Below are 23,314 nucleotides of genomic sequence, written 5' to 3'. Positions count from 1 at the left end.
CATAATAAAAGTTTGAAGTCATGAACTAAAAAAAAAAAGAAAAAATGTAATATTTTAAGAAATATTTTCTCTCTATCAAGAGAAATAAACTAGTCTAAGCTTAGTTTTGTATATAAAGATCAGATTTTGTGTTTTGGTTGAAAGTAAGATCATCACAAGCCTTTTGGGACTCTCATCTGTGTTTACACTGCTTCAGTCTTTTTCACTTCTGTGTATTGCTAATATGGCTTTAAAGTGGGAAAATGGAGAAAATTCTAAACATCAAAAAATATACTTCTAGGTAAGGCATAAGTAATACAGAGAGTTCCAAAATGTTTTTCTTTTTCATCTCTGCATCCCTGTTTTCATTATTTATTTCAATTATTCTGGTTTCTTTAGAATACTTTCAATTTTATTTTACTAGTCCAAAGGATGTTAGAGAGAGAAAGTAGCTTTAAAAAATCCAAACAATTGGAGTGTCAAAATAACAACTTTAACAGTCAGAATTTAACTAGAAAAGTGAAGGGATCCCCTTTATTTAATTATCATCCTGTGTAGACCTAAGATGTAGAGACATAATTAAACTTTATACTTCTATCTATTGTATTTAAAATTAATTCCTTTGAAAGGAAAATATATATGCAACTTGATTATAGGAAGCCATACTTTTCCATGCCCATATGCCAAAATGTACAAGATGCATAACTTTTTTTTTTCTATGGACACCTTGCCATGTGTAAGAGAAGAACGAGAATTACCAATTTAGAAAGAGTCACAGACTCTCAATGATCAGTGACATTTCTGAAAGGTTTTGACACAGCATCTTCTGATTTCTGTTGTCAGTGGAGCAGGAATAAATAGTGAGTTGTATATGTGTACAACTATGTAATTTTTAAAGAATATGTGTAACTTTTTACAGTACATGATCTTTTTAATACTGAATATTCCAAATCTGTGATTAGAATCCACAAGGTAAAAAGCATAAACCAGAACAATTAAAGTTTTCTATAGTTTGGTTCCAATCCTCTATCCCCTTGAAAAATACATTTAATGCATTAGTATGTCTGTTTTACTCAAAGGTATATGAGGATGGAGTCATTTTATTTTCCAATTAAATTACACTGATTTTTTTTCCCCAGCATGTCCCAAGATAATTTCTTGCACATACTTAATTTACATTAAACTTGAATCAAAAATCTCAAAAATGTAAACAGTTTTTAGAACACCAATTCCCTTTTAAAAGTGCATGCAATGTGCATTAAAACCAATGTTCTCATTACACTCCAGTAGATGCAACATTTCCAGTTGAGTAAGCAATAAATTGTTCCAAGTTAAAAACCAAATAAATACTGCTAGGGATGGAAATGTCAAATTTTAAGTGTCCTGGTTTTTTCTTAAAGTATTTTCCTCAAAGCTATTACTTTTTTTTTTTCTCCAAGTGTTAAAAACATTATATTTTGCATTTTTAGACAAATAAGTGTGCAGCAATATGAGTAACAATGTCACTTTCCAGTGTGTGACGTAGTCTCTTCCATAGTCACTTGAGTACTGTGATCTACCACAAATATCCTCTGGTGGCTGGACAAACGTTTAAATAGGGCTCTTGAAGAAGCAACAATAAAACACAAACTAAAACAAATGAAAAAAAGTTCTGTTGTTGTCTGGAGTTGCTCTTGTTTTCTATGAACACTATCTATCCTAAGAAAAAACATTTTATAGATCATCCATTAACTGTAGGATGCCAAAAAATCTGAACACAGCCTTCACAGATCTTCTTGCAGATTTATATTTGCTATTCACAGCGCAAGTAGGACATTTTGTACAATAATATATTTTGGAAATGTATGCCTGACAGAGCATAAGAAGCAGAAAAATTGCAGAATGCTTTAACATTTCAGTGTGTTACTACTAACTTGTTGCTAACATGTTACCAATAGCCTGTTGCTAATAAAAGTCAATTAAATGTTAGCTCTGGCAATCCCATCTGTTGCACATTGCTTAAAAAATAAAGTTAATAAAATATAAAATATCTGAACTTTTCTTCATACTGGATACACAGCTCATATCTAAGACCACTGAAAATGTACAAGAGATACATTTAATAGCCTCATAGAATGATTTTTGTTTAAAGTGACCTCCGGAGGTCATCTAGTCAAACTCCCTGCTCAGCACATGTCTAACTAGTTCAGGTTATTCAGCAACATTTTCAGTCAAGTCTCGAATACTTCCAAGGACATATGTCAAAAACTCTACTGGTTGATGTTTTTCTAGTATTTGACTACCCCCATGGTTTTTAAAAGAAAAAAGAAAAAAGAAAAAAGGAAAAAGAAAAAAGGAAAAAGAAAAAAGGAAAAAGGAAAAAGAAAAAAGGAAAAAGAAAAAAGAAAAAAGGAAAAAGAAAAAAGAAAGAAGGAAAAAGGAAAAAGAAAAAATCCCGATATCCAGTCGGGATTTCCTATGTTCCAATTTGTCTGTTGTCTATCACTCTCCACCCCCAACAACAGCCTGGCACCATCTTCTCTGTATCTTCCAATCAGTTAGATGTAGAGAGCAGTAAGGTCTCCCTTAGCCCTTTCTTACCTAAATTCAAAAGGTCCAGCTCCCCCAGACTTTCCTCATATGCCGTATGCTCCAGCATTCAGCCACCTTGCTGACCTCCGCTGGACTCAGTCCAGTATATCCATGGCTTTTTTGTACTGACAATCCCAAAAGTAGACACAGCACTTCATATGTGGTCCCATGGGTACCAAACAGGGAAGCATCACCTTCTTACACTTGCTTACTCTCACTATTATGTCCCAGGATGTTGTTGGCTTTCTCTTCTGCCAGGGTACATTGCTGGCTTATGTTCAACTTGGTGTCCATCAGAATCCCCAGGTCCTTTTCTGCAAAGCTGCTTCCCAGTTATTTGCTCCCCAGCCTGTACTGGTGCATGGGGTTATTTGTCCCCAGATTGCAGAACCTTGCATTTCCCTTTGTTGAACTTTGTGACTTCCTGAAAACCCATGCCCATGTCTAGCCTACCCTCTAAATAGCAGCCCTGTCCTTAAACATATTGATCATCTCCCCCTGCCAGTTTGGTGATATCTGCAAACTTGATGTGAAAGAACTACATCCTATCATCTATATCAGTAGTAAAGTTGTTAAACAGTATTGGACCCAGAAGTGATCCCCAAGGAATATCACAACTTACTGATCACCAGCTGGACTTTTCATTACGCATCACAACTCCTTGAGCCTGTTTGTCCAGTCAGCTTTCCACCCATCTTATTGGCTATTTATCCATATGTCCCCAGTGTGGTGATAAGGAGGCCAAAGTGGCCAAAACAAAGTATGATATGGAGTTAACAAAGCTGTTATCTGGTAAGTATCTATTGTCCAGTATCTGGTCATCTATTTTAAATAGCAGAAAGCCAACTGATGGCTCTCTTTATAAATCATTTTAAACAGCATATGATAAAGAACTGTTAAATTACAGTACTAGAGAGTTTGCTTGCCTCACTCATTATCTGACCTTAGTTAAAGCCATATTAACACTGAAATAAAACTTTGATGTCTCAACGTACAACCAAAACTCATTAATGACTGTCATCACCATCTATCAATATCTCAATCATATTTTTCTAAATTTCATATGGAGTATTTTTAAAACATTTCAATATGCTACGGGTTGAGCTGTTGTAAATGGAACTGGATAGGAAAGGTTTTATGTATCACTCCTTCCTCACTCCACTCCACCAAGTTTTAACCATGAAATTCTGTGGCTTAGAGAATAAACATAACTAATAACATGGTCACTGAAGCTCTTCACCATAAAAGATCATTAAAAAATTTGCATAAGGCACACAATTCACATAAATGAAATGGTTGCTCCATCTGCAGAATAATCAGAATTCTCAGTAAGTTAAAGGGTCTATATAGAGTCAGTACATGTCACTGAGAGTACTTACGGGCTTATAATTAAGTTTGAATAACGTTTTGCAGTGCTGGGACTAATGACCCTTGCAGTCTGAAGCACAGAACTGCATCTATGAGAGACTAAACACCTTCTACCAGTTCATTCAAAGGCACCTGCAAACATTCTGCATCTCCCAGGCTTGGAATTTTAACACATGTTAAGAGTCCTTTATACTGCTAACATTTTGACTGGGTTACAGACACATCAATCACTTTACTCATATAGGTTCTTCTGGTCATGGAAATTTTACTTATGGCCATCCTCCTACTCAGTGTGTCAAAGTAAGTTGAAGATTTTCCAAGTTTACGTTTAGCAATTCTTTCTGGGATATGGTGAAATAAAAATGCGGGAAAAGCTCTATCATCTCAATAGTCAAACTGCAGTTTCAAGATGCAAAATGATCACTGAGCTTTAAGAGAAGTTTCCAGAGAGGTAAAGCACTGACAGATTGAATAGTTGTATCTATGAGGCGTTTAAATATTCCACTTGAAACAATCAGGCTATAGTCTAATGGCACAATATTGAGATGAAGAAACTGGTAACATTACTTGGAATGTCACTCTAAATTTCTAAGCATTATCTATATGTTATAACACAGGCAGAACCATGTTCTTCACTTGGAGAGAGAAAGTAAACTACAGTTGTATTCAAAATCTTCACCAAGTATGAATAATTTTTTAAAAAAATTCCTATACTTTAAAACCAAACTGCAATTAGCTTTTTAAGGAAACGTATGACATACTTTTCCTCTCTCAATATTTACTAATGTAGAAAAGTAGTTGTTATGAGAAAGGCTAATGGTACATCAAGGCCAGAGAGTTCATTAAACTAGCATGGTCTATTACAAACTTTCAGCAATAAACATATAATGGTTAAAAATAAAGTATATCATAAAAAGTCATATATTCTAAAAAGAATTGCATCCCAACAAGGTTGCCATCACAATTTTGAATTAGACTTTATTCTGTTTTATGAAGAGACAGATAAGACCATACACTATGACTCTAATTTCTGACAAGTATGACAAGCTGATAAAATGCTGACTACAGAGGTTAGCTTCCATGATAACTACAAGAATAAAGAACTGTCATTGAATATGCATGTTAGAAGAATACATTTGCTTTGGCTTATTGATATTTTCCATTCTGATGCTTTTGTTTTTTTAAAAAGACATCACATATGAATTTCACTGTATCATCATATAACTGAAAATGAATTAGGAATTTAAAGTTTTCAGGCATATGGCTTTGCAGATTGAAAATTTACAAAAATTGACAAGCTAGTAAGAACCCAGATGGTAATTAAGAAGTATAGAAGTCTTAAATCAAGAGAGACAAGGATATTTGTGCTGCCATTTAAATTAGCAGATTCATTAAAAACAAAAAAACAGAAAAAAAAAACAAACCACAAAACCCCAAACCAAACAAAGACAAAAAAGCCCCACACTATAAACGGCGGCAGGGAAATTTCATACCTCAGAAATAAAACAACCCACATTAAATCTGATATACCTAAAAAAGAAACCAATGAGACTTTGCAATTTTTATCTTATTTTTAACTTCTTGCTTCTAATGCTTCAATTTAAAATGTTGCTATGCAAGTTGCCTTTATAAGAAGTACAGGGAATGCAAACATAGAAAATCACAACTTTCATTGTTCACTAACTTTTTATGAAGTCTACCTTCCTCTCTTCCCCCATCAACCTCACAAATTCCTATTTGGCAAGTGTATTTTCTAAAGATTTTTCAAATGTTCTCCGGTTTTCCTTCACTGTTTTCTTATCTTTGTTTCTTCACTGCCTTCCCTCTTCCCTCCACACATTTTCTTTTCCTCGCTTAGATTTTATATTTTGAAAGAACAATTTGGTATTTGACACTGAAGACTAAATGTCTTGATAAATACCAGGGATATTATACCTCTGTCACGGAAAGGGATATATAATTGTACAGTTAATGAATTTTACTTCCATTAGGAGCTTTCTCCATGCTCAGCAATGACTCTGCATTTTGAAAAACGTTTGTCACATTTGAATTAAGTCTGGACATACCTGTTTCAACTATGCTAATAAAAATTTGTATTCATGGCTTCCACAGACTTCATGGTTAAGGGAAACTGAAGTTATCTAACGTGACAGAAAACATGTGTTGGAAACGACATATCTCCTTAAGTCAACAGGATTCTTAAATTCACTGGTCTGCTCTTTATCAGTTATTTCTTCATCAATATAAAGACATTTCCAAGTTCAAATGTCTTGTCTTCATAACACATTATGTGAAAGATCAAAGCAAGCTGATTTATATATATATATATAATTTTTATTATTTTAAATGAAAAACAGTGCAATTTAGAACTTGTAAAATACTGAGTCTGACACTACACAAGAAAACTGCTTTTGAAACAAAGAAGATTAAAACATTTATGGAGATGCAATGAAGTGAACCATTTTCATGAAAATATATTGATTTTCATTGAAACGTGATAGTGAAGACAACTGAATGACTTTCTAATTAAAACTACTTGATGGAGGAAAGCTGTAAAACATTTGCCAGGTTCAGTGTAGTCAGGGAGTTATCCTAAGGTTCCAGCACTTTAAATGAATACTGAGTACCTCAACTAAGGGCTACACAAAATACTTATTGATTGGCATATACAAAAAAACAAGACTAATTTTGTGGCATATACAAAAAAACCAAGACTAATTTTGGTTTTTTGTTTGGTTTTTCTTAGGAATCAATTAATATTTAATTTAATCTATGCAATTTTTTGCTTAGATGCAAAACAAGCAAAATTACATCATATCTCAAAATTCTGTCATATCTCAAAATTATTACACATTCTATAGTATATGCCATGTCTATCAATCTTTTTTTGCAAGTTTATTTGAAAAACTTTGTCTTGTTCCCTATTCCCACAACCAGTGTAGAATTATTGGGGTTTTTTAGGTTTCTTATCTCAAAAAACTTTATGGTGCAGCACTATTATTTCTGATCAGGCCTAGCTGTATTCCTCCGTAGCATTATGGTTAGTAGAATAAAAATTATTATTTTTGGTTTTGATAATTCTTGGCTACGGTATTTAAGAGATATACAATGGGGTCAAAAATAATTTATTGTGCTTAATGTAGAGTAGATATTTTTGCAGATGCAAAGAACAAGATGAAAGGCGTATAATTTCAGTCATTACCCTCACTTTTTCCTTACTTTGGGGACATGTGTATCTACTCCATTTAGCATTTAGCTTTGTTATTTGTAGTCTGTTAAAAAATGTTATCAATCGTGATTAGCATTATAGAACTTTTTGTTCAGATAGTCAGCTATAATTCTCTATTCACTGAACTGATATATTATTAAAATACTCTGGCACTATAGCGCTAAATATCCAGGAAGAAACTCGGTTATTTCTAAAGATTTGAAAAAGTGGAGAAGGAAAACATATTATTTCACTCTTCAAAAGCCATTAGAGTTCTCAAATGCTGTCAAAGCTTCCCCCTCCCCCACAAGCTTTCTCCCAATAAGTGCTTTTCATATATCAGAGAGATTAATTTTCTAACAATTCAACTATTTATACGATAAATAATTTAAGTAAATATTTAAGACAATTAGCCACGGAAAATTCAGTTCAGCTGCTTTAGGTTTCACATTTTCATGGAGAAAAGTTATTTTTCTTTAGACACCGGAAACACACAAACTTTGAAAGCTGCATTCGCTAATCCTTTATTCGTCATTCATATCAGAAACTTCCTAAGTTATTTATTTTCTATAGCTTTCAAAGCATGATAAATTTTTACAAGCAAATGACCACAAAATATGCCAGATTTATGGGAATACTATTGTTTCCTATTCACAACAAATGAACTTTTCTAATGACACCTTGGAAGAGGATTCACAGAGCCAGAATTTGAGATACATCACTTACAGGTCTTAAAGAAAGCACGCTGAAAAGTTTTAAAGAAAGGGCCTTGAAGTTCTCTTGAAAGCATGAGGAATTTTTAAAAACAAGGATTTCCCCATCCTTTTTTTAAAGAAGGCTTCACCTCAAATCCTCTGCATAAGACAGGAGGAGTTCATCAACAAACCCCCTTGCCTTACTTTATGGTTGCTCTCATCACAGTTCATACTAATTCCCTGGACTATGAAGGAAAAAGTAGTGTTTTCCATTGCCTCAGAGACTATGCATCTGCTCTTTGCTCTGCTCATCACTTTCCTACCCTTTCTTCACATTACAAGTTTCTGTTTGCTGTTCCTCTATCCCACCCTCCAGGGTATCTTCCCTGCACTGAAGAAGTTTTTCCTGGTTATGCATGCATGTAGAAGAAATAATCACTTTTCCCTTATGTAGATTCTCTCAGATAGAGAGTGTTGTAGTAAAGACAGGTTATAGGCACCCCTCCCCCACTCACAGCTGGTCATCCACACCTTTTAACACAAAACAGTAAATCAAATATATGTGGGATGCCTCACATCTAAATGCAATAACACAATACCTATTAAAATATCATGCATTATGAAGCTTAACTTTTAGGATTGTGTTTTCACTGGGCTGGAAGTTTAACCACATACAGAAAAATTGTAATTGCAAACATAATAGATGTGATTATTTGTCTGTCTTGCAAAGAGAGAGTGTGACTATCATGCATGCTTGTACATGTAGTTACATCAAGAGCTTGCTTATTAATTATAATTTACTTCCTTTTTGATCTACCATCTTTTGTTGGTGATTTGCCCGTTACACATAATTCAGATTTTAGACCTCAGCATTAAAAACAAAAATAGGTCATATAATATACCTAATTAAATCTTAGAAATAGGCACACATCTTTGTGCACTTTGTGATACATCAGACATGTATCAGTCACAAGTCTTCAAATGTACTATAATGAGTAATTTCATTCACCTCAAAAACTATTTCAATACATTGTTTTAAAGAATCATGAGATTTTTTTTAAAATCAAGGTTTTCCTTTATTAGTTTTTTTCATTGTTCATGATATTGTTTTTCACTCAAAAAAGTGAAAATATCAAAGTAATACATAAATCTAAAAAATACGTCTATAAAAGGTTGATTTTTTTCAACCCATACCTGTTTAATTCTAATTCAATCTCAGCAGATGATTTCTGCTCTGACAACTTATTTCTCTCCACTAACAAATGAAGGTTAAACTGACTAGTTTGGACCTGGAAAACTACAGTTTAGACGTCTAAATGCAGAGAAAATTAAAACCAGCCACAGAAATAGCTCCATAAGTGTAAAATGGTTATAACTAGCTGAGCTATAGTGGTAAGAAAAATACAGTCAAACCTGTGAATTACAAAATGGTATTAGTTTCAGAAAAGCATAAATAAATAAAGGACATAACTGATGGACAAGCAAAGCAGATTCATTGAAACATGGTCTATTACTTCAGCAATAATTTCAGTATGGATCTTAAGGGACCATTATTTCTCAGAAATTATATGTAATCTACTCTTTATGCAAGTTTAATTTAATGAGCCAGATGTGTTTAATTTTCTCAAACTAAGAAGAATCAAATGGCTACCAATATGATTTAGTTTCTGAATAAGTAGCATATTTTTGCTTCACTGATTCTGATTTTTAGTATTAATGCCATACCTGTTCTGTAAGATGTAACTGGAAAAAATTAAACAGATAAAATTCTTTATGTCTTCAACTTCTGAACTTAATCTACTTCATCAATGAATAAAAGGAGGGATAATTCTTGACCAAAAATACCAAACCAAAACAAAACCACAAAACTAAAACTTCCCTTGATATTGTTCCCATGCAGAACAATGACAATTACAAAGCTTCCCTGAAGCTAAACAAAAAGGAACAGTGATTAAAAAGCAATCTAAGGACTAAAAGATACTTTTTACTATTATCACCTGTATGTGAACATGCATCTAATTAAGGCATATACTGTTCTAATTCAGCAGACAGTGCTTTCATCATAGCAGGCCAATTCTCCTAATTTCACTGAAGTTAAGAGGAATTACCACTCCTACGGTTTCAAAAGGGCAACTTACGAAATAAAGTTCCATACAAATACAGAATGATTTCAAGCCAAAAACTAACAAGATATTTTTACTTATAGAAAATATAGATGATTCACAAGATCATAATTAAGATGTTGTAAAACTGCCTTACCATGGTGTAGTTGTGAGCCACCTTCATAAGCTCTGTGCATCCTTGCGCATCTGCAAATGCTCGTATTCCCAAACAGTTGGATGGGTGCAAAAGCTTCATTAGAAAATGGCAGCAAACCTCTACGACTTGTGGGAGCTGGAGGAGGCAGGCAGCTGCTAGAAGATTTTCAATGGTGTCTTCTTTCAATTCCAGGCAGCCTAAAAAAAGGATTGATAACACAAACTTATTTACTTGGTATTTACAAAACATGCAGCATCAAAAGATTTTTTATAAATAATCCTAGCTCTATATAAATAACTTTACAGAAAAAGTGAAGAGAAGGAGGATTAGTCTCTCTGACTGGACAGTGACCTGAACATTACAGTATTAGAAACATTTCTTTTTAAACTACTATTAATTCAACTACATAGGGATACAAAGAGAGACTGTGAAGTGTGCAAAGGAAGAGAAGACTTAGGAATACTGGTTTTGTTTCTATAATGAGACTAAAAGCTGAGTAAGTATCTGGATAGCAGCTGAGCTGTGATTTTTACTTTTTTTTTGTGTGTGCATTGAAATTGTTGATAAAACTTACATTAGCTTCAGCGGTACAGAGCAAAACTCACAGCCATTTACCTCCCTGCAAAGAATGAAATAAATGCCTAACACAGTATGACTAAAACCATAAAAATATCTTCAAAATAGGGCGTAAAATATTGGAACTTCATGTTGGTTATTTGTAATGTGACTTTGGGATTAATGATGGCAGGCCTCAGCATATAGGTCTTTTAAAAGACTTTATATTAGCTAAAAGAACATATATGGATGCATAATATTTATCTTCCACTAATTAATACTTATACTGCACTTAATTTTGCAATTTCACAAGTCATTATCTTTATCTTGCAGACTGATACACTCTTTAATAAATAAAAGGTAAAATAGAATAAAATAAACTTAAAAAATAATTTATTTTAGTGAGGAATAAGTGTCATTCTTGTCATCATGCACCTACCCAACCATCATTTTTAAATTAATTTTTTTACACTAGTATCTCTTAGAAATCTGTTACATAGTTAACTTATGGAACTATAAATTAGAGATCACAAGGATGTCTTGGAGAACTGGAAAAAACAGGAAATTAAAATGTCCAAAAGTAGTATAAACGGCAAGAAACTAACACTTCATTTCAAACTATAAGAGGATTAAGTGTATATTGATCTTTCTGTTCAAAGTAATATAGTTCAACAGTTAGATAAACTCACTCTTTTCCCCACACGATTTTTTGTATTTGTTGTCACATAAAGAGAAATCTACAAATCTTAATAGTTCTATCACATGGCACTGAGGAGTTCTGAAATCCTCAGCTTTCACAACAGAATAAAATTGAAAAGAACAGCTGCTTTATATTGCAATACCAAACCCAAAATACAATAACCATAACCCTGAAGATCTGACCTTTTCTCCTTCTTTCACTATATCCGGAGCTTTTAATATAAGATGGAAACTGAGAAGTTATACTTTACTAGATTTAGTTATAACACATCCTTTTGAAAAGGTCAGAGCATCAGATCAAGTACATAGCGTAATTTCAGTGGTTTTCCTCTGCTTATTTTTAAGCTTCTATTAATGTCACATGAGTTTATCTTTATGTTATCTGACTTTTTCTCATCATTTCTGTCCAGCATGCGTTTATTCAATGTGGTCAGAAGGCACACTCAGCAGCTGATTCTTGGCTGACCCATATATTTATCAATGACGCTCGCATATTTGCTCCATGCTTGCAGGTAACGACTGGCTCAACACACTATTCGTTATCTAAAATATAGTTCCACTGTGTCATGTGGAAGATATCAAAAGATACTTGTTTTCAGCTTAAAACTGATCATCCCAGTACCAGAAGGAATTAAAATAAAAATGTGCAGAACAGCTGTGAAAAGTAGGTGGACTGAGAAACGTGCTGGTGGAAACAAAAGTAGAAAAACAGATTTTTTAAACTCCTTTCTTATATGCTATTTATATGCTTGTATGCTATTTTATGAGCCCAAAGTGGTCTCTGGCCCTACAAAGCTGATCCAGATAACATTTGCAGAATGACATAAGGACTGAAAGAATCATCACCCTTTACAAAGAAAAGTGTCGCAGTTTGGCTTTTTAGCACTAAATGTGGCCTTAGGAGAAGAACCCAAAGGAAACAGTTGAAGCCACATCAATCTATTTCCAAATGGAAGATATTTTCTGTTAACTTGAAGGAAAACTAGTACTAGTAGGGTGCTAGTTGGGAACTAGTAGGATTAAAGTAAGTTTAAGTCAATAAAAATTATTACCTGTTTCATAAATTATATATTTCTTTATGTAATCACCGTGACCATTTAGAAGGAGATCCTTCATATTTTTATGGAAGAATGCGTACCAGTTTCTGGCGTACATATTAATCAAGGGAGTAAGCATACAATGGCTTCTGGAATATCTGGAGGTATGAATATATTACAGCCTGACTTATTTTTAACTAAATTCAGAAACACCAATTTATTACTCAATATACCTAAAATGAGAAATCAAAAACTACATTCAGCCTGAGTTAAAGAGGAGTTTATTGTGCATCTTTCTTTCAGTACTGTCTTATCTTGCCTTTTTAGTTTTTTGTGTTTTTTTTTTTTAATGCAACATTACAATAAGAAGTAAGATAGGGCTCTCCAGGATCCTGTTTTTACAAAGCATTAGTTTCAATGGGATGTAAGTATCTAATCCATCTAAAAGCTTTCCAAGTCTTACGTAACTTCATTTTTAAACATCAAGACCCCTTCAAAAATTTAGTCACAAGGGCTATATTCATTTTTTCAGAAGGGTGCTATGACAGTTTTATGCAAATTCCTCTGAGATATCAAGTGTTTATCATAGTCAGAGTTTGAAAAAAAAAACTGTTAAGAGGCTCAGTATATACAACGTCAACTCTTCAGACAGCTTCATACTGACAATTAGAAAATCCAAGCATCCATTTTAAAATGTTTAATAGGATATTCAAGAGGGCATTAATATTACTGCTTCTTCAATTCACCTCCCCCTCACATTTTTATGCAATAAGGAGCTTGCACAAGTACTTCAGTCTGAGCAAAACAAATTAACTAAAGCTTAAAATCTCATTCTGTGTTACATGAATTAGGATGAAAAAATATATGAGAAAAAACAATCAAAAGAACTTTAATGGATTCTAATTGTTATTCTAAATTATAATTCTATGTGTGACAAATTTTATGTGCTTTGCTTATGCAGAAATTAAAATGCCTGTCCTTAGGATGCATCTTCATAATGAATACATAGATTTTATTGCCTCATTACAAAATGTGAAGCAGAGATAATATAAATAAATCCCAGATATCTTTATTCTTTTGCTAAATCTATTTTCAAGTTAAGGGACACTTTTGGGATTTTTTTTTTTTATCTTATCTTTTGCTTTTATTTTACTTCTACTCATTAGGTTACACTGTTACAACCAATTTTGTGTATAGGGAATCGCTGCATCTTTGCATGATGTTAATTAGGTCAGTGTGTGTCACAGGAATCAGCCTCCCACAGCTATTGACCAAAAGGTGTCAATACAAATACCATGGGACCACTCAGTAGGTACTGTTCACTTGCTCTGTGCATAAGCAACAAGTTTTAACCCAGATCCATAACACATGGTAATATCATTTTACCTCATGTGCACAGTAAATATTTTCTCTCTTGTAGTTACGCATTTATCCATTCACAGCAAGACTCTTCAACATTCTTAAGAGAGCTGTAAGGGTGCACCAGTAAAGTAATAGGAAGTGTCAAGAAATTAGGAACACAGGCTAGAACTAATTCCTTTTAATCAGGTATTTATCTTTCTAACCTTTCTATTTCATGTGTCTTGATCAGTTGTGCAGCAGTTTTGAAAAGTTTCTGAATGGAATTATTTTTCATAGGCTAATTGGTTGTAGGAATGTAGCTTCTCTATCAAGTCTCCATTTTTTAAAATAAAGGCAGTAAATGGTATCAAGACAATATTTATTCAGATTTGTATAGTAGATGAATAGCTTAAAATTATGGTTACAAGAAGAAATTGCTTTTTTGAAAGAGCATCAAATTCCACTGAAGACTAGAAGAAGCTTAAAAGAAAGGTGTTATGCTTTATACAACAGCAACAGATTTTTTTGGCTTAGTTTATCAGTAATCTTATCAAAACTTAGGTATCCACCAGGTAGCCATCTGAGCTAATCATCTGAGATCTCCTTTTACAGTCAATGGAGAGAAATATGAGGTGTTAGAGCAGTTTTCATCTGCCCCATTTTAGTCATCTACTTTAGAATGAGATGAATCACTCCCTAAGAGTGGCTGTTTCTTGCTTTTAACTATAGAAGGAACACCTTCATTTGACTTACTGAGACACTGTTGATATTTGTATTTGCTGATATGAACTCAGTTCATCTGCTCCCAAACATACGGTACTGGAATCACCAGAATCATCAAGTATCAGGTGATGAAGTGTGTGGAAATGCTTTACACCCTTTAAACACTCTTTACGTCCAATTCTGATGATCATTCTCTCCGTTACTGTCAACTCACAGTAATGACATAATGTGTAGTCATCACCTCTTATGTCCATCCATGAATAGCATCCAATGAAGAAAGCAATGAAAGTATTTTCCCTGTAGCAGAACACCTTTTAGTCTCCAGCTGATTTCCGAAGTGAATGTTAAGGTTTTGATTTTGACCCATGCCTTAAAAGATAAATTCTACGTTGTATCATCTCCCACACTTTTCATAAAGGTGAAGTTGTTTTCAGAGAAGAAAACATGTCAGATGGTATATTCACTCTTCAGAGGTTTCTCCTGATCAAAATCTTTATTTTCTATTCATTATTTGCTGCAGACCATGGTCATCAGGTGCAAGTGAGGAAGAGAGGCATTCTATGGCTGATTGCTTTTATTTCCTTACAGTTTGGCATTTAGCATCCGTGAAAATTCAGAAAGGCAGCTCATTTTTTTTCTGTAGATATTAAAATAAACAAATAAATACTACCCCAAAAGGTAGTAGTTTCCTACGCAAACAGTGCTATTTAAATTGGGGAAAAAACTTAGGATCTGCCCATTCCCTGTTATCAGACTATTCATCTTACATACTAGCAGCCAAAACCTAAACCAAATACAAACTAACCCCAAAATTATGTATGACCCAAAGATGTAGTTACTTGAGGGTGCTGATGAATCACCTGAGATTTTGGCAGCCATTTTGGTATCAACCACCAAAAATAAAAGACAAGTTAAACATATGACTTGACTAGGAAAATTATTTTTTCCCCAGTGGAAAAAAAAAACGCCTTACAGAAAATTGTTCCTGTCCTGAACAAATTTTCCTAACAGAAATTTATCCTGAATAATTTTCCAAACAAATTTTTCCTGTCCTGTCCTCAACTCTGAAGTAAACCAAGTCATCTGACTGGAACAGATCTATTTTCTGTTCATACAACATCTCTCCTTAATCCCTGTGGATAAAATTCATCTCTTGAAAAGGACAACTTATTTTAACTCCTCTTCACCCAGGGGACTTAAAATGATTTTTTTAAAGTACTTACTTTTACATTTCTATGAAATAATCTCAAAAAAAACCCCACATTTAAAGTTCAAATCAGGAAAACATTCACTTGATTCAGATATGTAACTTTTGACTATGATTAGATACTCTATTACATTGTCAGTTATGGTGCTAGTTTTTCATTACCAAACATGATGTCAAATTTGTAATTTCAAATAACAATTTTTATACTAAATTTATATGTAAGTATTATTATATATAATAAATCATTTCATAAATGACTCTGCAGTCATAAAAATATGTAGTTTGCCAAAAATGAAACTGCATCCATCACAGTAATATGAGAATTCTTGTAAATTAAATAGCTTCACGCTTTTAAAAAACTGTACAATTATTTACACCTAATATTGCTACATCTTTGTTTGAGCAAGTGGACTAAACTGGCCTAATCACATGGTCATTCGTGAGTACTGCCAAAGCTCACTGTATTTCAATGGTGCAGAAAATACAACACTGCAGAGCGATAAGGAAATCCTATTAACAAATTAAAATTCCCCCCAAGCAGGAACCTTCTTGCAAATGTCTGGCTAAAGATCATAAAAGTATACTAGCCAAAATATGCCACGATGTGGTACCTTTTAATTTCCTGGTCTGAAAAAAAAAACCCAAAACACTTCTGTAGTATAACTGAAATGTCATGTTTTTAAAGAAAATTTGCCTGATGACTTACAAATATCAGCTTTTTAGAGAGAGACATTAAGATGCTACTTTCTCCTTATGAAGCAACTGACATTCATACGCCTTAGCCCACCTTAGATACTTGAATTTACTGAAACAAGCCAGGGAACAGTCTTGCCTTTAATAGTAGATTAAGCCAATGTTACCCACTTGGAGTTTCTTGCACCTCACAGAATCACAGAATGGTCGGGGTTGGAAGGGACCTGTGGAGATCATCTAGTCATGGAATCACGGAATCACGGAATCTTGAGTTGGAAGGGACCTCTAGAGATCATCTAGTCCAACTCCCCTGCTAGAGCAGGATTGCCTAAAGCACATCCCTCAGGGCTGCATCCAGGCGGGTCTTGAAAATCTCCAGAGAAGGGGACTCCACAACCTCCCTGGGCAGCCTGTTCCACTGCTCTGTCACCCTCACCGTAAAGAAGTTTTTCCATGCATTTGAACGGAACTTCCTATGTTCTAGCTTGTGCCCATTGCCCCTTGTCCTGTCGCTGGGAACCATTGAAAAGAGCCTGGCTCCGTCCTCCTTAAACCCACCCTTTAGATACTTGTAAACATTAATCAGGTCCCCCCTCAACCTTCTCTTCTCCAGGCTAAAGAGTCCCAGCTCTTTCAGCCTTTCCTCATAAGGGAGGTGCTCCAGTCCCATAATCATCTTGGTTGCCCTACGCTGGACTTGCTCCAGTAGTTCCCTGTCCCTCTTGAACTGGGGAGCCCAAAACTGGACACAGTATTCCAGTTGTGGCCTCACCAGTGCAGAGTAGAGGCGGAGAATGACCTCCCTCGACCTACTGGCCACAGTCTTCCCTATGCAGCCCAGGATGCCATTGGCCTTCTTGGCAACAAGGGCACACTGCTGGCTCATGGATAATTTGCTGTCTACCAGGACCCCCAGGTCCTCCTCCTCAGAGCTGCTTCCCAGCATGTCCGCCTCTAACATATACTGGTGTTTGGCATTCTTCCTTCCCAGGTGCAGGACCCTACACTTGCTTTTGTTGAACCTCATTAGGTTCTTCTCTGCCCAGCTCTCCAGCCTGTCCAGGTCACGCTGGATGGCAGCACGGCCCTCTGGAGTGTCAGCCACCCCTCCCAGCTTGGTATCGTCAGCAAACTTGCTGAGGATACACTCTGTCCCCTCATCTAGGTCATTAATGAATATATTGAACAAAATTGGTCCAAGTATTGACCCCTGAGGGACACCACTCGTTACAGGCCTCCAACTGGACTCTGTGCCGCTGATCACAACCCTCTGGGTTCTGTCACTCAGCCAGCTCTCGATCCACCTCACTGTCACCTCATCTAGCCCATACTTCCTCAGCTTCCTAATGAGGATGTTATGGGAGACAGTGTCAAAAGCCTTGCTAAGGTCAAGGTAGATGACATCTGCTGCTCTCCCCTCATCCAGCCAACCCGTTATAACATCATAGAAAGCTATCAGATTGGTCAGGCATGATTTGCCCTTGGTAAATCCATGCTGACCACTTCCAATAACTTCCTGTTCCTCTATGTGTTTGGAGACGACATCCAGAATGAGTCGCTCCATTACCTTCCCAGGGACAGAGGTGAGACTAACGGGCCTGTAGTTCCCTGGGTCCTCCTTCTTGCCTTTTTTGAAGATTGGAGTGATGTCAGCCTTCCTCCAGTCCTCAGGCACCTCTCCTGTTCCCCATGACCTTGCAAAGACGATGGAGAGTGGTCTAGCGATAACATCTGCCAGCTCTCTCAGCGCTCGCGGGTGCATCCCGTCAGGGCCCATGGATTTATGAATGTCCAGCTTGGCCAAGTGGTCTCTGACCCGGTCCTCCTCAACTGAGGGAAAATCTTCCTCTCTCCAGACCTTCCCCCTTGCCTCCAGGGTATGGGATGTGTGAGGGACGGCTTTATCAGTGAAGACCGAAGAAAAGAAGGCATTCAGTAACTCTGCCTTCTCTGTGTCTTCCACCACTAGGGCACCCGTCTCATTCATCAGTGGACCTATATTTTCCCTAGTTTTCCTTTTTCTGTTGATATACTGGAAAAATCTTTCTTGTTGTCTTTAATTTAGTCACCTGTAAGATATACATACAAATAACAGGAGTAAAAACAATAAAAACTTCTAGCTGCGAGTCTAATCTTCATAAAACCTTTTTATAAACTGCAAAGAAAGATATGTTAGTGCTCTGAAACATGCCTGAAGATATGTTTTTCCATTGGGTATAGAAAAATTGTTAAAATATGAATTTCATTGTCGGGATTATTTGCTAAAGATTACTAGTTTGTACTTGAATAGTGATCACTCTACTAATAATTATATCACCAATAACTCAACTATTATACAGTCATTATATTTGGAAATTTTAAGCTTAGTGTTATATATAAATAGCGGAATACAAACTCACAGGTTAAAACAAACAAAGGAAAAAATCCCAAAATAAAGGTTACATCAAAAATACACAAATATAAACAAGGTTTACTAACTAAATTTCCAACAGCACAAATCTTCCACTCATACACCAAATAGAGCGTAAAACAACAAGAATTAGTCCCAAAAGCTCATTTCAGATATAAGGCCTTAGTTTCCCTTAATTCAATGGACTTCAATGCTTAGGTGTGTTTCCAGACTGTAGGTCCCGCTCATCATGCTGCACACATTGAAAACCACTCCGGAATTTACTTTTGTAAACAAAAACAAACTTCATACTGAGGAGGAGGAGGAAATCCTATTCCAAAGGATTTATACCAAATATTAGGTACATTTTAGGGAGATTTTATTCCAATGGTTGCTTTCTATGAATGGTATGAAGGGGAGTACACCACCTTTGGCTTCCAGCGCGCTGCCCAGGCTTACAGAACTATGCCAAACGACCTGCTTCACACAGGTCCTTTTGCTACAACCAAAACCACGCACTACACACTCTCAGTATCTATCTATCAGCAAGATACAGCCTTTCTATTACACTGAACACAATCAAGCCCTGACGTCTTGGAGGGGGGGGGGGGGGAAGAAAAAAAAAAAAGGAAAGAATGTTCCAAGGACAAAGAAGCTCAGCTTTCAGGTTTGAAGAAGCAGTAATTTATTCTCCAAATGTCTGAAGCTAGCTCAGAAGCAGGAACACTCACCTCTGCCAGAATAAGCTTCTCAGCTTCTCAGGTGATGATTTGGCAGCTTGTGCTATGGTAGCACAGAGCAGTTCAAACCCACGCTTAAAGAACAAAAGGTTACAGAGATGGAGGCATCAACTGCCAACAAAAGATTTTTGCTTATGAGTCCACCTTACAGCCTAATGAAATATGCTTTGCTCTGGGCTGGATTCCACTGCTGGGGAAGTGAATACTACAGTCGCACCCGGTTCTGTGAGTACATTTCAGCACAGTCACTGTGTGACCGGCACAGAATAGACAGCGAATGAAGGTACGTTTTACAATGCAGGGACAGCAGCAGAGAAATGCATGAAAGGTGAGGACCTCTTTCACAAACTGCCATTGTAATTTTCCTGAATTTTGTGCTTTCTTTTGGAACTGTGGGTACACAGCTAGGCAGCTGCACCCAGCAGAGTGGATATGGGCATGCGTCTCCACTGCAGGAACTACAGAAAGAAGCACATTAAACAGGTAGCCCATGCTACAGCAGCCTCTCTGATTACTGATGCTGTTTAGGCATCAGTAGGAATAGCCTGAAACACTGTAAACAGGTTACAATCACCTAAGATCCAGGGACTGTTTATCTGTGCAGATGCTTTTAGCAATATACATACAGCCTTACATTATATCGATTAAGTTAAGCTTGTCTGGGAATTCCCTCTTGCACTAAGGTTAACTGGAATGAAACAGCCTCAGTTATACGCTAAACTCTGTCACCCTCCAAACCATGGTAGTCACATTCAAACTGCATGTTAAAGAATGATGCTGGGGCTGTGATAACCCCTGGACAGTACGAACACTATGAATTAGCTAAGAATCATTCTCCTTGTTTATTCATATAGACAAGTGAGTTTCAGAAAGGGAAAAAAAAAACAAACCAAACCAAAACACCAAAACCACAAACAAACAAAAAAACCCCACCCAACCCCCTCCAAAAAAATCCCAAAGCCAAACACAAAAAACAATCCTCCCTGGCATATTTAACTAATAAAGCTTTTGTTCTGAAGGAACCTAAGGGTCCTTGTGCTTAAACGCATTTTCTTTCTTGCTACATCCCTGCTGTCTGCCACGTGTGTGTTATTAGATATAACACTGACAGAGAAGACACTTGACAGTACTTTAATTAAAGAATCTTCCAAATGAAATCTAATTAAAAGCTATACAGTAGGGCTTGAACCTCTTCCATGTATGATCCACGCTCTATTTTTTTTTTTTCAGATGTGCATAAATAAGTTGAGGAATTTTTGTTTTCTATTAGTTAGATGATTTTTGCTTTTTCAGTTTCATTAACAGTATGAAAGCACCAACCTATTCTTCTGATCACTGTTGGGAACGCGTACTAATTAGATAGCCCGATGCAGCATGAGGAAATCTATAGTAACTTCACAGCTCTGTTGTAACTTCAAAGGAAGGCTCCCAGAGTCATCAATGGCTGCAAAATACCAGAAGCTCAATGTCTAGTTCCAGTCCTATCTAAAACATTTAAGCATAATTGCAAATAATGAAAACTCAAGTTTTAAGATCAAGAAAGAAGCATTACCTAAGAAAATGAGGTAAAAAAACATTCTTCTGTATTTCTCCTTACCTCGAACTCTAAAAAGATCAAAGAATACATATCCATGTATCCCAGGGCACTAGGATCTTAACCTTAGATTTTCTGCTATTAATCATCATGCTGCTTGAAAAATGACACATACTTTCCTCATAGTCATTGCACCTAAGTTTTGGCTTCAGAGTTCCTCAGCTGGCCCACATGAAACATTTAACAGACATGCGGAAGAGGAAGCTTTGTTCCCTCTCAAGTTACAGCTCTGTTACATCACAGATGAAACATACTTTGTTTATTTGAATAAACCAATGAAAGGCAGCAAAGAGTGGACAGATTAAACCTGTACTTTTTATTGAAGTTGCATATTTTTTACCGTTCAAATATTTTTTGCTTTTTCAGTTGCATTAACAGTATGAAAGCACCAACCTAATCTGATCACTGCTGGAAACACGTACTAATTAGATAGCCCGATTCCAAAAAAAGAGTGGGAAAACCTTTGTGGTTTACCCTTGTGAATATATGCAAACTAAAAGAAGCACATAATGTTGATGCAGCGTTTTACTAATAAATCTACATCATATATATATATATATATAATTCGAATTATACAATTTGCAATTACATTGTAATTTAGTTTATGTAATTAGAAAGTTTTGTGCTTATTTCAGATAGAACAGTATCCAGCCACTACCTTATTAATTTATTTACAAAATTAAGTCATTCATTTATAATCCTTATAATTAGTCATGCTGAATCTTCACAGAAACTTTAAACACCTTTTACTATCTTTAAATCAGTATTTTTGGCAGTCTAATTTTTTCTCTTCCTGTTACTACTCTTAGACAGACAGCTGCCCCCACTTAGGAGCAGCTTTTGTCAAGGCTGTACAGGACTTGATGCTCTGCTGGTCGCCGTGTAATTCTACCTTGCCAATTATTTAGAACTCTATTTGCTTATACATGACTAAACACAGTCCAGCGTCACAGTGTGTCATGACTCTGTCATCTACCTATTTAGGAGACACAGAGTGGACACTTTACCATTGTATAAAGCCTTTCTAAACATAATTAAGAACTGTGACTCCTTTATTTAAGAGAGTAGTATTTTCTTTAAGAAGAAAAAGGTCCAAAAGTATTTCCTATTTTAAAAGAAGAAAAAGAAAGGTTTTTTTGACTGTGTTCAATTTCAATAAACTGAGTAAGTATGGAACCATGTTCTAGGAATTCTCTGATCACCTGTGAGTTATCACTGAATTATCCATAGCACTTTTGCCCTCTGTGAAAGGATGGCCACATTCATGACAAACCTACATATCCATGCTATACCCAAGGTTTGTTAGAGAGACTGATAGCTGGATTTGGCTAAAACTTCCAGGATCAATACAGATAACTGTGTTCCAATGCCTGCAAATGTTCCCTAGTACTGTTTAATTTACTAGCATAATGGTAGCTAGGAAATTTTGGAGTTTTATAGGACATACGGTGCACAGAAAAGGAACTGAGAAAGAAATAATCTAACGGGAATTTCAGGAGAAAGGGACACAAGCTGAGAATAAAACAGGATAAATCCGTGAATTGGGTTTGCATGGCAAGGTTTTGGTAGTGGGGGGACTACAAGGGTGACTTCTGGGAGAAGTTGCTAGAAGCTTCTCCTGTGTCCAACAGAGCCAATGCCAGCCAGCTCCAAGATGGACCAATGGCTGGCAAAGGCCAAGCCAGTCAGTGATGGTGGTAGCGCCTCTGGGATAACATATTTAAGAATGGGGAAAAAAAACCCAAAACATGTGCAACAGCAATTGCAGACAGGAGAGAGGAGTGAGAATAGGTGAGAGAAACAACACTTCAGACACCAAAGTCAGTGAAGAAGGGGAAGGATGTGTTCCAGGTGCCACAGGGGAGATTCCCTGCAGCCCATGGTGAAGACCATGATGAGGTATGCTGTCCCCCTGCAGTCCACAGAGGTTAATGGTGGAGCAGACATCCACCTGAAGTCCATGGAGAATCCCATGCCAGAGCAGGTGGATGCCCTAAGTAGGCTGTGACCCTGCGGGAAGCCCACACTAGAGCAGGCTCTTGGCAGGACCTGTGGCTCCATGGAGAAAGGAGCCCACACTAGAGGAGGTTTGCAGGCAGGACTTGTGACCCCATGGGGGACCCATGCTGGAGCAATCTGATTCTGAAGGACTGCTTGTTGTGGAGGGGACCCACGCTGAAGCAGTTTGTGAAGAACTGTATCCTGTGGGAAGGACTCACATTGAAGAAGTTCATGAAGAACTGTATCCCATGGGAG

General features: G+C 36.2%; 1 protein-coding gene across 1 annotated transcript in view; it reads right to left on the bottom strand.

Annotated features, from left to right (window-relative positions):
• KLHL1 (kelch like family member 1) overlaps window positions 1-23,314 on the bottom strand; it is a 240,105-nt gene that overhangs the window by 134,734 nt on the left and 82,057 nt on the right. Inside the window, exon 4 of the mRNA XM_074564447.1 lies at window positions 10,081-10,277. Within this exon, the coding sequence (XP_074420548.1) occupies window positions 10,081-10,277 (197 nt within the window). The remainder of the gene's footprint in view (window positions 1-10,080; window positions 10,278-23,314) is intronic.

The sequence above is a fragment of the Larus michahellis genome, chromosome 1, assembly GCF_964199755.1.
Source record: "Larus michahellis chromosome 1, bLarMic1.1, whole genome shotgun sequence".
NCBI lineage: Eukaryota > Metazoa > Chordata > Aves > Charadriiformes > Laridae > Larus > Larus michahellis.
The sequence above is the reverse complement of the archived record's forward strand: the minus strand, read 5'-3'. Positions and strand labels throughout refer to the sequence as shown.